At 46.6% G+C, this 15210-nt stretch overlaps 1 protein-coding gene across 2 annotated transcripts in view; it reads right to left on the reverse strand.

Annotated features, from left to right (window-relative positions):
- trim67 (tripartite motif containing 67) overlaps window positions 1–9000 on the reverse strand; it is a 40054-nt gene extending 31054 nt beyond the window's left edge. For both annotated transcript variants that reach the window (XM_078399074.1, XM_078399073.1), the window contains exon 1: window positions 7872–9000. In XM_078399074.1, coding sequence (XP_078255200.1) covers window positions 7872–8666 — 795 coding nt within the window. In that variant the 5' untranslated portion in view covers window positions 8667–9000. The remainder of the gene's footprint in view (window positions 1–7871) is intronic.
- Window positions 9001–15210: the final 6210 nt, after the last annotated feature.

Genomic DNA, 15210 nt, shown 5'->3' on the forward strand with positions numbered 1-15210 from the left:
CTTTGAATTATCTTTAATTGGACCATCGGACTTTATCTTGCACTAAATGTTGCACCCTTTATCCTTTATCTGTACACTGTGGGCGGCCTGATTGTAATCATGTGTACTCTATTCTTTGATTGGTTATCACGCAATAAAAGGTTTTCACTGTACCTCGGTTCACGTGACAATAATAAACTAAACTAAACAGTTAAAGCTTGGGTCTTTATGGTAATATCCAAATTACAAGGTAAAGTAAAGATTATAAACACTGTGGCAGAATCCAATAAAGTGGATAAATCAAGCTGCTTTTAGCTTTGTGAAATCAACAAGGGGCTAGATCAAATATAAAAGATCTTAAAGCAGGAGGAAGCGCCTCACAGAGTTAAAACAATGAAAATTGACTTTTGGGATTAATGGTTGAGGAGGAAACTAGGTCACCATTCAAGATTAGATTGGATAGGGGATGAAGGAAAAGAGATTGAACAGATATAAGAACAAGCTGTAGGATTGTGATTCGAGCTATTTGGTCATGTGGAAGGTACACACAGGCACAAAATTGCTGGTTTCTGTGTTGTAACATTTTATATATCAATGTAGGTTCTGTGCAAATTGTCTGCAGTATTCATCTAGATAACAGTGACTACATTTTTTTTTTAAAACAGTAGCTGTCAAGTACATTGTGCTATCCTAAAAGTACAATAAGAACAATACAAATGCCCATTCATCGGATTCTCATCATTTGTCTTATTTAAAATGTAAGTCAAGAATAAGAGAATTAATCTTTTATACCAAGGTTATATAATGATAAATGACCCAGATTTTTGATTTCTGTAGTTTCCAGGGTTCTGTTACTTTGTATTAAACCAAAAATGATTTCACACCAAACTATGGGTTGTAACCACTTTAGCTTCTGAGCGATATAGTGGTTTATCCATGGAAACAATGTCGCTGGCTGGCAAAAATAACTTTAAAAGCAATTTTGTCTTTATAAAAATAAAAGCTTTTCAGTTGTCCATTGTGTTACAACTTTTAAAAGATCTCGTATGACTTGTTGAATAATTAACAAATAATAGAACATTACTACAATGGCATTCCAAACACTAATAATCTAGAGATACTTGTCGAAATCCCATCTCAGCAACTAAGGAATTTAAATTCAGTTCCATTAAAAAAAAAAAAAATCAGAAAGCTAGTGTTTGTGATTATTAAACTATCAGATTATTTTAAAAGGCCATCTGGCTCTATAACTCTAGACACTTAACTACCTTCTAAAATGGCCTAGTATTTGTGTCAAACCAGTACTTATAAACATAATAAGGATAAATTTGGAGATCTATCAGTCCTCATATTCATATATATATAGCCAACATTTCATCATAATCCCAGAATTAGTCCTGTCCTCCTATACGGGCAGGTCCACCAGAGATTCCAGCACAGTGGTGTTCATTGAGGAAGTTATCAATGTGGATTCATGACAATGAATTCTGATGGTATTGGATCAAACATTCACAAAGAAACCTGATGGTATTGGATCAAACATTCACAAAGCACACTGTCCTCTTTCAGCTGCTGAATCAATGTACCTCCAGCACTTGAAAGAAGCAAAGGCACAGACATTACATTGTAGGTGGATGACTTCAATCCCAAGACTGGTTTGGTAACACAATAAGACATGGGTGCACCCTTAAGTACCTATTTTGAAACATGCAAGATTTTTAAGAGGTTGGAGTGGATGAATGTCAAGGGAATCAGGTGGCTTCAATGTAAGACTGAGACTAAGAGGAATGTCTTCTTTTAAAGAGTTGAGTGGCCTTGGAACTCCTTGCCACGGAGGCATGTGGGGTAGAGTATATTTAAGATGGATATGGATTTCACATCATTAAATGAGTTAATAGTGGAGTGGGGTCAAAATAAAATGGTCGACGCCTGCGCTATTTTTTTAAAAGAGATACCAGATAGGTCTGTGGCAACTGATAAACGTACTTAGACTTAGTCTTCACCAATATATCTGTTGCAGGTGAATCTACCTTTGTATTGGTAGGATGGCCATCACACAGTGTATATGCATACAATGTTCCATCTTCATTCTGAGAACTTCCTCCATTCATGTTGTGGGCCATGACATTTGTGCTGAACGTGACAGTTTAGAAAAGCTAAAAACTGGGCATTCAGGAGGCATAAGCAAAAGTGTTTTCTACCATAATCTGTAACCTCGTGGCCTGGCACATCCTTCACTCAACAAGTGCCATCAAGCCATGAGACCAATCCTTCTTCAATAGTATGCCAGGAGCAAGAGAGACTGCCTGAAAATGAGATAGTAATCTGGAAAAGGGGCAACACAGTTAAATGCATGCTATAGAGGGAATGCAGCATGCTATAGACAAAGCCAATTCCGCAGAACAGACAAAACTCCACATGCTATCTTGAATGGTGGTAGTTAATCAAATGGGTAATGGGAGGAAGTGGCTAGGACAATATCCCCATGCGCAATCATGGCACAGCACAGAATGAGTGCTAAAGGCAAGATTTAAAGATTTCCAATGATCCATAGCATCATCTAGGATCCTCTGTACAAACATCAGCTCTCAGTCAATTTAATATGTTCCACATTTCATCAAGCTACACTTGAAACCAGAGGCCCTAGGGCTTGACAACATTCAGGCTTCAATGCCAAGGATGAGTTCCAGAACTATTCATGCTTTCAGCCCAGCTACTTCAGCAGAGCTGCAACAATAGCATCTTCCCAGCCGAGGGCCAGATTGAAACCTTGCAGTCACCCACCACATCTGGCCATGAATGATGATGGACAATTACGCACATAATGGGAGAAAATTCCAAACGCAATCACATCCTCAACAATGGAGGGACCCAGCATGTGAGTACTAAAGAAATGCTGAAGTATTCACAGGCTTATTCAGCCAGAAGTGCTGAATAGACGATCCACCTCAGTTTTCTAGGATCCTGAACAAAGAAGCCACTCTCCAGCCAATTTGATTTGCTCGAAGTGATATCAAGAAACGGTTGGAATCACTGGATTCAGCAAAGGCTAAGAGAGTAAATCACATCCGAGATGTGGTAAAGAAGACATGTCCTCTGGAATAAGCAGGGAGTCAAGTTAAGCTGTTCCAACATAGTTACAACCTTACATTTGAGAAAATTGCCCAAGTGCATCCTGTTTAAAATAATCAGGCCAAATACAATCAGGCTATTGACATCTAACAGTCTGTTCTCAATCAGCAAAGTGATGGTGGCCATCATTGACAATGCTATTAAGCAGTTCAGTTATTGATAATCAATTCACTGATGCCCAGCTTAGGTTTCATCAGAACCATTCAATTCCAGACTTTATCACAGCTCTAGACCAAACCGCCTGAGGCAAGGCGAGAGTGACTGGCCTTGACATTGAAGATGCATTTGACTGAAAATGGCAACTAGGCGCCCTGATAACACAGGGCATCAAAGGAGAAATACTCCAGTGGTTGGACTCATACTTCGTACAAAAGAGGATGTCTATGGTTGTCAAAGTTCAATAAGCCCAATTTTAGGACATCACTGCAGGGAATGCAAAGGACAGTGATCTAGGCCCAACGATCTTCATTGGCTTCAGTATCCTGACTTTATGAAAGGAATAAGTATGGAGGTTCACCGATTGTGCTATTTTCAATTACAATCCTAAATCCTCAGTAACTGAAACAGCTCATACCCACATGTAGCGAGACAATACAATACATCTTTATTGTCATTGTACAGGGGTACAACGAGATTGGGAATGCGCCTCCCATACGATGCAATAAATTAATTAGCTAGTCAGTATTCATTTATACAGCCCAATGAAACAAATTAGAACAGTTTTAAACAGAATAAAATGCAGTAGATCTGTGCCGGTTCACTGTGCGATGTGACCATCCGGCTCAGCAGGACCGGTTCATAGCAGCTATGGCCCTGGGGATGAAGCTGTTCCTGAGTCTGGAGGTGCGGGCGTAGAAGGCCTTGTATCGTCTGCCCGATGGTAGAAGTTCGAACACTGTTGCAGGGGTGTGAAGAGTCTTTGTGGATGCTGGTGGCTTTTCTGAGGCATCGTGTGTTGTAGATGCCCTCCAAGGCTGGTAGCTGTGTTCCGATGGTCCTCTGAGCTCTATGGACTACCCACTGAAGAGCTTTCCTCTCTGTCTCCGTGCAGCTGAGATACCACACAGAGATGTCATGTGTTAGGATGCTCTCTATGGTGCAGCGGTAGAATGTCATCAGCAGCTGTTGGGGTAGACCAAACTTTTTCAGTGTTCTTAGGTAGAACAGTCGTTGCTGTGCCTTCTTGACCAGCGCAGCAGTGTTATTGGACCATGTGAGGTCCTCCGAAATGTGGAAATTGGACCATGTGAGGTCCTCCGAAATGTGGAAATTGGACCATGTGAAGTCCTCCGAGACATAGACAACATTCACGCCACAGAAGTGGAGGGCAATGATCATCTCCAACAGGAGTCTCACTATCTACCCTTCATATTCAATGACATTTTGGCAGCACAGTGGCACAGCTAGTGGAGCTGCTGCCTCCCCGCACAAAAGGCCTGGGTTCGATCCTGACCTCGGGCACTGTCTGTGTGGAGTCTGAAAATACTCCTTGTGACTGCATGGGTTTCCTCTGGGTGTTCCAGTTTCCTCCCACATCTCAAAGATGTGTGGGTACGTAAATTAATTGGCTCTGTAAATTGCCCCTGGTGCATAGGGAGTGGATGCAAAAACACTAGAACTAGTGTGAATTATTAATCGATGGTTGTAGTGGACTCGGTGGGCTGATGGACCTATTTCCATGCTGTATCTTTCCTTGAATCAATCAATCAACTATCACTGGCAATTCCCTAACATCAATATCCTGGGAAGGAAATAAAACTGCAGATGCTGTTTTAAATCGAAGGTAGACACAAAATGCTGGAATAACTCAGTGGGTCAAGCAGCATCTCGGGAGAGATGGAATGGGTGACGTTTCGGGTCGAGACCCTTCGTCAGACCCTATATCAATATTGTGGGCACATCCATTGATGATAAATTCAACTGAACCTTGCAGCTCTATGAGAAGGTCAGAGGCTGCAAGTGATACACCCTGATACCCACAACATTTTCTATTATTGCAAAGGTATCAGAAGCACAATGGAATGCTCTTCACTTGCCTGGACAAGTACAAAAATAATAACTCTCAAAATGTTCTAAAAAAATAATAACTCTCAACACCATCCAAGGCAAAGCAGCCCATTGTACCTTATCAACCACCTGAAATATTAATTCCCTCCACCATCAGTGCACAGAAGCTGTAGTATGTGTCATCTGCAAAAATGCACCGCATTTACTAGTCCAGGCTATTTTGAGATAATCTCCCAGATAATCTTGTAATTTCTACCACCTAGAAGAACAAGAGTAGCAGGTGCAGAGAAACATTTTGAGCTGCAATTCTTCTTCAAGTCACACACCAGTCTGATTTGGAAATATCCCACTGTTTCATCACCATCACTGTGTCAAAATCCTGGAACTCTCTCCCAGCAGCATTACGAGAATAACTGCAGCAGAAGAAGTGCAGCAGTTCAAGATGGCACTCACCATTGCTTTCTCAAGAACAATTTACTACTAGCTGACTAAAACACAAAATGTTGGAGAAGCTCAGTGGGATACGGCATCATCTGTGGAGGGAATGGACAGGCGACGTTTCAGATCAGGACCTTTCTTCAGATTGATCGACATGGCCGAACAGCAGGAGAGCAGCTGATATCACAGGGGGAAGCAGTTAAAGAGGGTCTCACTGAAATCCCGTAAGAGAGAGAGAGGAGAACTTCTTCAAAGTAGACATTCTTTTAGGAGATTTTACAGTGGAGCAGTAAAAATGGAAAATCATCCAGAAAGTAGGACTAATTCAATCTCACCAATGCCTGCACCATCTATCTAATTTCAATCAACAGCAGGAATGTCATTGGCAATTAGGTGCCAGTGATCATTTTAGGTTTCGTCAGGATAACTCAGCTCGGGATCTCATTAAAGCCATTGTCCAAACATGGATGAAAGAGCAGAATATCAGTGCTACAGTGAGAGTGACTGCTCTCAACATCAATGCAGCATTTGACTGAGTCTAGCATCAAAGGACCCTGGTTAAACCTACGTTAATGGGGATCTAAGAGAAAGCTCTTTTGATTGGGATCATACCAAGGAAGATGGTTATGGTTGTGTAGGAAAGAACTGCCATTGCTGGTTTAAACCAAAGATAGATACAAAAAGCTGGCATAATTCAGCGGGCCAAGCAGCATCTCTGGAGAGAAGGAATAGATGACAGTATGATTGTTGCAAGCCAATCACCCCGTCTCCAAAACATGTCCAGTTACTTCATTAATGATTTTTTCTCTATCATTCAAATGATATTCAAAGAGCAGGACAATCATATCATATCATATCATATATATACAGCCGGAAACAGGCCTTTTCAGCCCTCCAAGTCCGTGCCGCCCAGTGATCCCCGCACATTAACACTATCCTACACCCACTAGGGACAATTTTTACATTTACCCAGCCAATTAACCTACATACCTGTACGTCTTTGGAGTGTGGGAGGAAACCGAAGATCTCGGAGAAAACCCACGCAGGTCACGGGGAGAACGTACAAACTCCTTACAGTGCAGCACCCGTAGTCAGGATCGAACCTGAGTCTCCGGCGCTGCATTCGCTGTAAAGCAGCAACTCTACCGCTGCGCTACCGTGCCGACAATGATTTTGATTTATTGATAAGATGCTTACCCAAGTTAGAAGGTTATGCATTTTGCCACAATATATTGAAAATAATTTGCATTTCTGAGCTGAACAGTTACTATTACTCATTGATCCATCTTTGATAGATCAGAATGAATCCTATAAGATGACCGGAGTTCTCAGCATCAGCGCTAATTGGACTGATATCCCATACCTGTGCTTGTTTTGAAAGGCACTGGCTCTGTCTTTATATTGAAACTTTTGAAATTTTATTTTTTAACCCCGATAGACTTTGAAGGCAAATGCTGCTAGGAAGCCGATGAGAATCTCTTCTCCTGTTAGTGTCTCCGTGAAGAGATCGCAAGTGAGTTCCTGCCTTCAGGGAGAATACAGCAGCCAGACCCAAATTATTCGAATAGTTTCAACATAATATCTGACCAGCTGAGCCCATGCACTCAACAGTTCATTGAATAAATTCTTTCCACGATTGGTATATAGTTTGCCTAATCCTCCAGATGCATGGTTACAGTTGATTGACCAGTTTGGTCATTGTCCGGCTTCAACGTGTCTAATCAAAAAATGCGGGCAAGGAAGCATCGACACGAGTTTGGGAGAGGAATGTATTTTAATTCATTTGCCGTGTTCTCAAAATGTCACAGATAAAGCAAAGCCGATGTTGATAAACCTAGCCCCCACGTAAACTGCAGCCAGGCATCAAATAGTATGTCCCCCACAGTTAAGCTCAACTGTCAAAGTTGAGAAGCTAAGCCAACCAGCTTGTGTTCAAAACCAACCACCGAGAGATAATAATTACAGGACTGATTACCAACCGAGAATAGAATTAGATTTATTGAATTGCTCCGTTATCCATGTTCTAACCATCTGTTAAGTGCAAAGGGTCTTTTTTTTGTTCCTAACCTTTTGTTCTCCTTAGTGAATGCCACCAGCCAGCTTTCCAACAACACAACTTCAGTCTGAAGAAGGGCCTTGACCCGAAACATCACTCATTCCTTCTCTCCTGAGAGATGCTGCCTGACCAGCATTTTGTGAATAAATACATTCGATTTGTACCAGCATCTGCAGTTATTTTCCTATCCTTCCAACACCACTAACTCCTCCTGGTGTTGAAGGGGTCCTCTCATAAGAATTCCCACGCCACCTCCTACCTTATGCTGTTTCCACATGGCTCCGAGTGCCTTCACTTCGTGCTTGCTGTGCTTGCCCTCTTCCAGGCACTGGTAGCAGACGGGTATCTTGCAGTTGGCGCAGTACATACTGTGGTTTTCCAGTTCGTGCTCGGCGCAAGTGGAGTGCTTGCGAGGCCCTAGCTTGCCGGCGGCGCGGCCTTGGGCGGGCGGCAGGAGCCGGTGCTTGGCCAGCGGCCCGCGGGCCGGGTGGCAGCGCCTCTGGCAGGGCTCGCAGTAGAAGACGTCGCACTGCTCACACACGACGGCAGCCTCCTGCGGGTTGCGCTCGCACAGCTGGCAGCGGGCGGTCACGGCGCGGCTCTGCTGGTAGCGGCTGACGATGGCCTCCAGCAGGCGGTTCCTGGCGAAGCCGCGGAGGCCGCGCTCCTCCAGCAGCGCGCTGCGGTGGCACTGCGGGCAGGTCAGGCTGGCGTGGCGGAGCGGCGGCGGCGGCGCCGGGGCCGGCGGGAACACCCTCACCCCGTTGGGCGACTTCTGGCTGGGGATGGGCGGCGCGAAGCTGGTGTAGGAGCCGTAGCCGCTGTCCGCCTCGCTGTACACGCTCAGCTTGTCCACGTCCAGGTAATCGTAGTCGGAGGCGGAGGCCGAGGCGGGCGGGCGGCCCTGCGGCGAGAGCGGCTCGGCCTCGGGCGTCTGCACCAGGATGGTGCGGGCACACGGCAGGCACACGTTGTGCGAGCACGGCAGGATGATGGGGTCGCGGTAGAAGGCGCCGCACACTGGGCACTTGAGCTCGTCTTCCATGTCAGCCATGCGGCGGCGGCCGGGGCCGCGGTGGGAAGGTGGGAGGAAGGGTGGCGGCGGCGGCGGAGGCCGGGGCCGCGGTGGGAAGGTGGGAGGAAGGATGGTGGCAGAGGGAGGCCGGGGCCGCGGCGAGAGGGGGGGGTGGCGGCGGCCGTGGAGGGATGGAGGATGGCCGCGGTGCTGGGGAGGATGGCGGCGGTGGCCGGATCCGCGGCGAGAGGGAGGATGGCGATGGAGATGGCGATGGCGACGGTGGGTGGGAGGTGGGGGGTGGCGGTTGGCGATGGCGGCGGCCGCGCGCAACCTGCGGCTTCAGCCGCTCGACCAGCACCGCGCGGGGAGGACAGCGCCACCGGATCGCACTGCGCACGCGCGCACTCACTCACTCACTCCAGCCGCGGCAGGGGGCGACCCGCGCGCAGCACGCCGGGACTTGTAGTCCCATACTGCAAACAACCATGCGCCGGAGGAGAGGAGACGCACAAGGAACTGCGGGTGCTGCAATATTGAGCAAGGCACAAAGTGCTCGAGGAGAGGAGACGCACAAGGAACTGCGGGTACAGAAATCTTGAGCAAGGCACAAAGTGCTCGAGGAGAGGAGACGCACAAGGAACTGCGGGTGCTGCAATATTGTGCAAAGCACAAAGTGTTGGAGGAGTGGAAACACAAGGAACTACAGGTGCTGGAATCTCGATCAAAGACACAAAGTACCGGAGCAACCCTGCGCGTCAGGCAGTGTCTTAGGAGGGAATGGACAGGCAACGTTTCAGGTCGGGGACCCCTCTTCAGACTGTCCATTCCCTCCACAGATGCTGCAAAGTGCTGGAGGAACTCAGCGGGTCAGGCATCATCTGTGGAAGGAATGGACAGATAACATTTTGGGTGGGAATCCCTCTTCCGACTATCCGTTCCCTCCACAGATGCTGCCTGACAGACTGAGTTCCCCCAGCGCTTTGTTTATTGTTTGCATCTGAAGTCACCATTTGTTGTCCTGCGTATTGGCGTATTGGTCTCAATGCAAGGAAAGGAGAATTCACTGCCCGCCACCCATACACGCTCATTTGCTTTTACGTTTCGCAGTTAGCCGTTTTCCTTTAGTATTAATAATCACATACGTTCCTGTTTTTACACAGAGGGGAGACGTCTGGTGACCATATTAGAGGTGGTATAAGAAAATAACTGCAGATGCTGGTACAAATCGATTTATTCACAAAATGCTGGAGTAACTCAGCAGGCCAGGCAGCATCTCGGGAGAGAAGGAATGGGTGACGTTTCAGGTCGAGACCCTTCTTCAGACTGAAGGATATAGGTGGAGACAGGAAGATTCAAGATTCAAGATAGCTTTATTGTCATCCAAATTGGACGAAATTCAGTCACCCACAGTCCAACAACAAAAGCATCAAAATAGGCATTAAAATTACACAACCCCCAAAACACACAAAAGAAACATCCATCAAGAAAACATCCATCACAGTGAGTCTCCTCCAGTCCTCTCCTCACTGTGATGGAAGGCCACAATGTCTTTTCCCTTATTCGATAGAGGGAGATCTGGGAAGGAGGAGGGGAAGGGAAGGACAGAGGAGCTATCTAAAGTTGGAGAAGTCGACGTTCATACCACCGGGCTGCAAACTGCCCAGGCGAAATATGAGGTGCTGCTCCTCCAATTTCCGGCGGGCCTCACTATGGCACTGGAGGAGGCCCATGACAGAAAGGTCAGACTGGGAATGGGAGGGGGAGTTAAAGTGCTCGGCCACCGGGAGATCAGTTTTGTTAATGCGGACCGAGCGCAGGTGTTCAGCGAAGCGATCGCCGAGCCTGCGCTTGGTTTCGCCGATGTAAATAAGTTGACATCTAGAGCAGCGGATGCAATAGATGAGGTTGGAGGAGGTGCAGGTGAACCTTTGTCTCACCTGGAAAGACTGTTTGGGTCCTTGGATGGAGTTGAGGGGGGAGGTAAAGGGACAGGTGTTGCATCTCGTGCGGTTGCAGGGGAAAGTGCCCGGGGTTGGGGTGGTTTGGGTAGGAAGGGATGAGTGAACCAGGGAGTTACGGAGGGAACGGTCTCTGCGGAACGCAGAGAGGGGAGGGGATGGGAAGATATGGCCAGTGGTGGGGTCCCGTTGTAGGTGACGGAAATGTTGGTGGATGATATGTTGGATCCGCTGGCTGGTGGGGTGAAAGGTGAGAACGAGGGGGATTCTGTCCTTGTTGCGAGTGGGGGAGGGGGAGCAAGAGCGGAGCTGCGGGATGTAGAAGAGACCCTAGTGAGAGCCTCATCTATAATGGAGGAGGGGAAGCCCCGTTTTCTGAAGAACGAGGACATCTCGGAAGCCCTAGTGTGAAACACCTCATCCCGGGCGCAGATGCGGCGTAGATGGAGGAATTGGGAGTAGGGGATAGACTTTTTGCAGGGGACCGGGTGGGAAGAAGTGTAGTCCAGATAGCTGTGCGAGTCGGTGGGTTTGTAGTAAATGTCCGTCACTAGTCTGTCTCCTGTGATGGAGATGGTGAGGTCCAGAAACGGGAGGGAGATGTCAGAGATAGTCCAGGTATATTTAAGGGCAGGATGGAAATTGGAGGTGAAGTGTATGAAGTCAGTGAGTTCTGCATGGGTGCAAGAGGTAGCACCAATGCAATCGTCGATGTAGCAGAGGTAGAGTTCGGGGATGGGGCCAGTGTACGTCTGGAACAGGGATTGTTCGACGTACCCGACAAAGAGGCAGGCGTAGCTAGGGCCCATGCGAGTGCCCATAGCTACGCCTCTGTTTTGGAGGAAGTGGGAGGAGTCAAAGGAGAAGTTGTTGAGGGTAAGAACCAGCTCTGCTAGGCGGAGGAGAGTGTTGGTCGATGGGGATTGGCTGGTTCTACGGTCGAGGAAGAAACGGAGGGCTTCGAGACCATCCTTGTGGGGGGTGGAAGTGTAGAGTGACTGGACATCCATGGTGAAGATGAGGGAGTGGGGGCCTGGGAACCGGAAGTTATCCAGGAAATGGAGAGCGTGTGAGGTGTCTTGGACGTAGGTGGGGAGGGATTTAACCAGGGGGGATAGGATGGAGTCGAGGTAGGTAGAGATAAGTTCGGTGGGGCATGAGCAGGCAGAGACAATGGGTCTGCCGGGACAGTTATGTTTGTGGATTTTGGGTAGGAGGTAGAATCGGGCCGTGCGGGGCTGGGGAACTATGAGATTGGAGGCACTGGGGGGTAGATCGCCAGAGATGATGAGGTCAGTGATGGTGCTGCTGATAAAGGTCTGGTGTTTATCGGTGGGGTCATGGTCCAGAGATAGGTAGGAAGAGGTGTCTGATAGTTGTCGTCTGGCCTCGGTCCGGTAGAGGTCAGCACGCCAGACTACCACAGCCCCTCCCTTGTCAGCGGGTTTAATGATTAAATCCGGGTTGTTGCGGAGTGAGTGGAGGGCTGCACGTTCAGGAGGGGAGAGGTTGGAGTTAGTCAGGGGAGTGGAGAATTTTAGAGGTGGTAAACAGTTTAGTGAGTGTTAGCAGAAATATCCCCTCGGAATGAAGCAACCAACCCCCCGACACCGGTTTGTCCCCCGCAGGTTTTGAATCTGGGCCGGGCAGTCTGGTGAGACGTGTGTATTTAGAGTCATTGAATCATATAGCACGGAAACGGGCACTTTGGCCCAGTGGTATGAACATCGACTTCTCCCTCTTAGATAGTTCCTCTGTCCCTCTCTTCCCCTCCCCCTTCCCAGATCTCCCTCTATCTTCCTGTCTCCAACTATATCCTTCCTTTGTCCCGCCCCCCTGACATGTCTGAAGAAGGGTCTCGACCCGAAACGTCACCCATTCCTTCTCTCCTGAGATTGTGCCTGACCTGCTGAGTTACTCCAGCATTTTGTGAATAAATACCTTCGATTTGTACCAGCATCTGCAGTTATTGTCTTATACTTAAATGCAGTTATAGTACCTACCTCAACTACCTCCTCTGGCAACTAATTCCATATACCCGCTGAGTTACTCCAGCATTTTGTGTTACCATACACCCCCCATCCTCCATGTGAAAACGTTGCCCCTCAGATTCCTATTACATCTTTCCTCTCTCACCTTAAATCAAGACACAAACTACCGGAGGAATCCAGCGCGCCAGGCAGTGTCTTATGAGGGAATGGACAGGCAACGTTTCAGGTCGGGGACCCCTCTTCAGACTGTCCATTCCCTCCACAGATGCTGCAAAGTGCTGGAGGAACTCAGCGGGTCTGGCATCATCTGTGGAAGGAATGGACAGATAACATTTTGGGTGGGAATCCCTCTTCCGACTATCCGTTCCCCCTTCCACTGCTTCCTCTACTCTGGGTAAAAGATTCTGTGCATTTACACTATCTATTTCTCTTATGATTGTATACACTTCTATAAGATCACCCCCTCATCTTGCATTCTATCATTTTCCACAAGTGAAACAGGATAGTATAAGTGGCAATAACACATCGCTTACACATGAGCTCAATGTCTTTCATGCACACTTTGAAAGGGAGACCAATGACACACCTATATGAGCCCCCACATGATAACCTTGTGATGTCGATTTCTAAGGCTGCTGCCAGAACATCGTTTAAGAGGGTGAATTCATGAAAATTATCTGATCCAGATGGTATACAAAAACTAAAGATCTGTGCAGACCCACTGGCGGGAGTAGTCAAGGACATCTTCAACTTTTTGCTTCCGTGGCCTGTTTCCCACCTGCTTGAATCTGTTCCATCTGTGCCTGAGAAAAGCATGGTGACCTGCCTCAATATTTACCATCTGTTATCACTTATGTTCATCTTAAAGAAGTGCATTGAAATGTTCATTATGGTGCAAATCAACTCCTGGCTCAGAAATGATCTGGATCCAATTCAATTTACCTAATGCCACAACAGGTCAACAGCAGATGCTATTTTATTGGCTCTCCACATTGCTCTGGACCATCTGGGTAAGAGAAACACACACATCAGGCTGCTGTTCATCAACTACAACTCACAGCTCCATACACTTTCCCAGTTCATCCACTGTCCCTGCTTAACCTGAGTTACTGCCCTTATACATCTCACTGCTTCCTCCTGACAATGTACCTTCTCTACAACCAATTTCCTCCTCTCTGTTGGACCTGCCTTACTCACACTGGTTTCCCTGTGCTGAACCCTAAGCTCCAATCCCTTGGTGCGCCCTACCAACAATGTCTGTATGCCTCAGAGCTGCTTGTGCTTCTCCTACTGCCTGCTTTCAGTTCCACTTCCTCCCTCTAGTTACACTTGGCACCAGATTACTAATTAAGGTATCCTTGATCCCTGATAATTGCAACTCTAAACTCACTTTAGCACACTAACAAAAGAAGACACCAAATACTGGAGTAACTCAGCAGGTCAGGCAGCATCTCTGGAGAGAAGGAATAGGTGACATTTCAGGTCGAGACCCTTCTTCATATCTTCTTCAGTCTGAAGAAGGGTCTCGACCCAAAACGACACCTATTCCATTTCTCCAGAGATGTTGTCTGACCCGCTGATTTACTCCAGCATTTTGTGTTATCTTCTATAATCAACGATTGCCACCATGTGACCATGCACTCTTCTTGCCACTACCGACATGAGGAGACTCACTGTGATGGATGTTTCTCTTTTTTTTGGTTTTGTGTTGGTTTGTGATTGAGTGTGTAATTGCTTACTTTTATTGCCCTTACTGCTGGACTGTGGGTGACAAAATCTTGTCCAAAAGACTTGTTTTTTTGGATGACAATAAAGTTTATTCTGATTCTGATTCTGAATGTACAGGAGTCTGAAGTCCCATACTACCAAGTTCAGGAACAGTTATTTTCCTGCAACCATCAGGTTCTAGAACCGACATGCACAGCCCTAATCTTACACCAGCAATGGAAGACTACAGACTGCCTTGTATTACTATTGATCCATATCTAATAGTGTTTTTGCACTAATGGGTTGTTTTGCACAGCCTCTTTCTTTTCACTGACTTCTATAATTTACGTGTAACTTTGTTCAGTGTGTTGGCTTAGTCTATATGCCTGTGATACTGCTGCACACAGGTTATTTCATTGTACCTATACCTCACTGCACTTTGCATCTGACAATAAACTTGATTTGACTTGAAATAATCATAAATTCCTTTCAGGTATATTCCACCTTTTTTATCCTGCTGTGACTTGGAAAATCCCTCTCAAAGCCACACAATTCCTAGCAGAAGTCGTCATTGAAAATACTAATGTGTTTCAGATGATTTATTCTTGTGTCAGCGTCCCATAGAAAGTTAAACATGGATGTGAAGTTATAGAGAATGTAGACAAAGGGCCTTTAAAGAGCCAACTCAGAAAAAAAAGCAGCTGTTGCTAAGAACCATGGGTAATTCAGGCAGGATTATACACTGTCAGCAAAAGAGCCTTCCCCACATTGCATCTGGTTCTAATTTGTGAGTGGAACTCTGCACATGCAGGCTCCCCAAGGATTACTGGACTTTTGTTTGCTGACATTACAGAAATATTTACTGTGACGATTCTTTATTTTGTTTTGCATCGTTCTGATTTACAACTAAGCAATGTCTTCACA

This window comes from Rhinoraja longicauda, chromosome 5 (genome assembly GCF_053455715.1).
Source record: "Rhinoraja longicauda isolate Sanriku21f chromosome 5, sRhiLon1.1, whole genome shotgun sequence".
Taxonomy (NCBI): domain Eukaryota; kingdom Metazoa; phylum Chordata; class Chondrichthyes; order Rajiformes; family Arhynchobatidae; genus Rhinoraja; species Rhinoraja longicauda.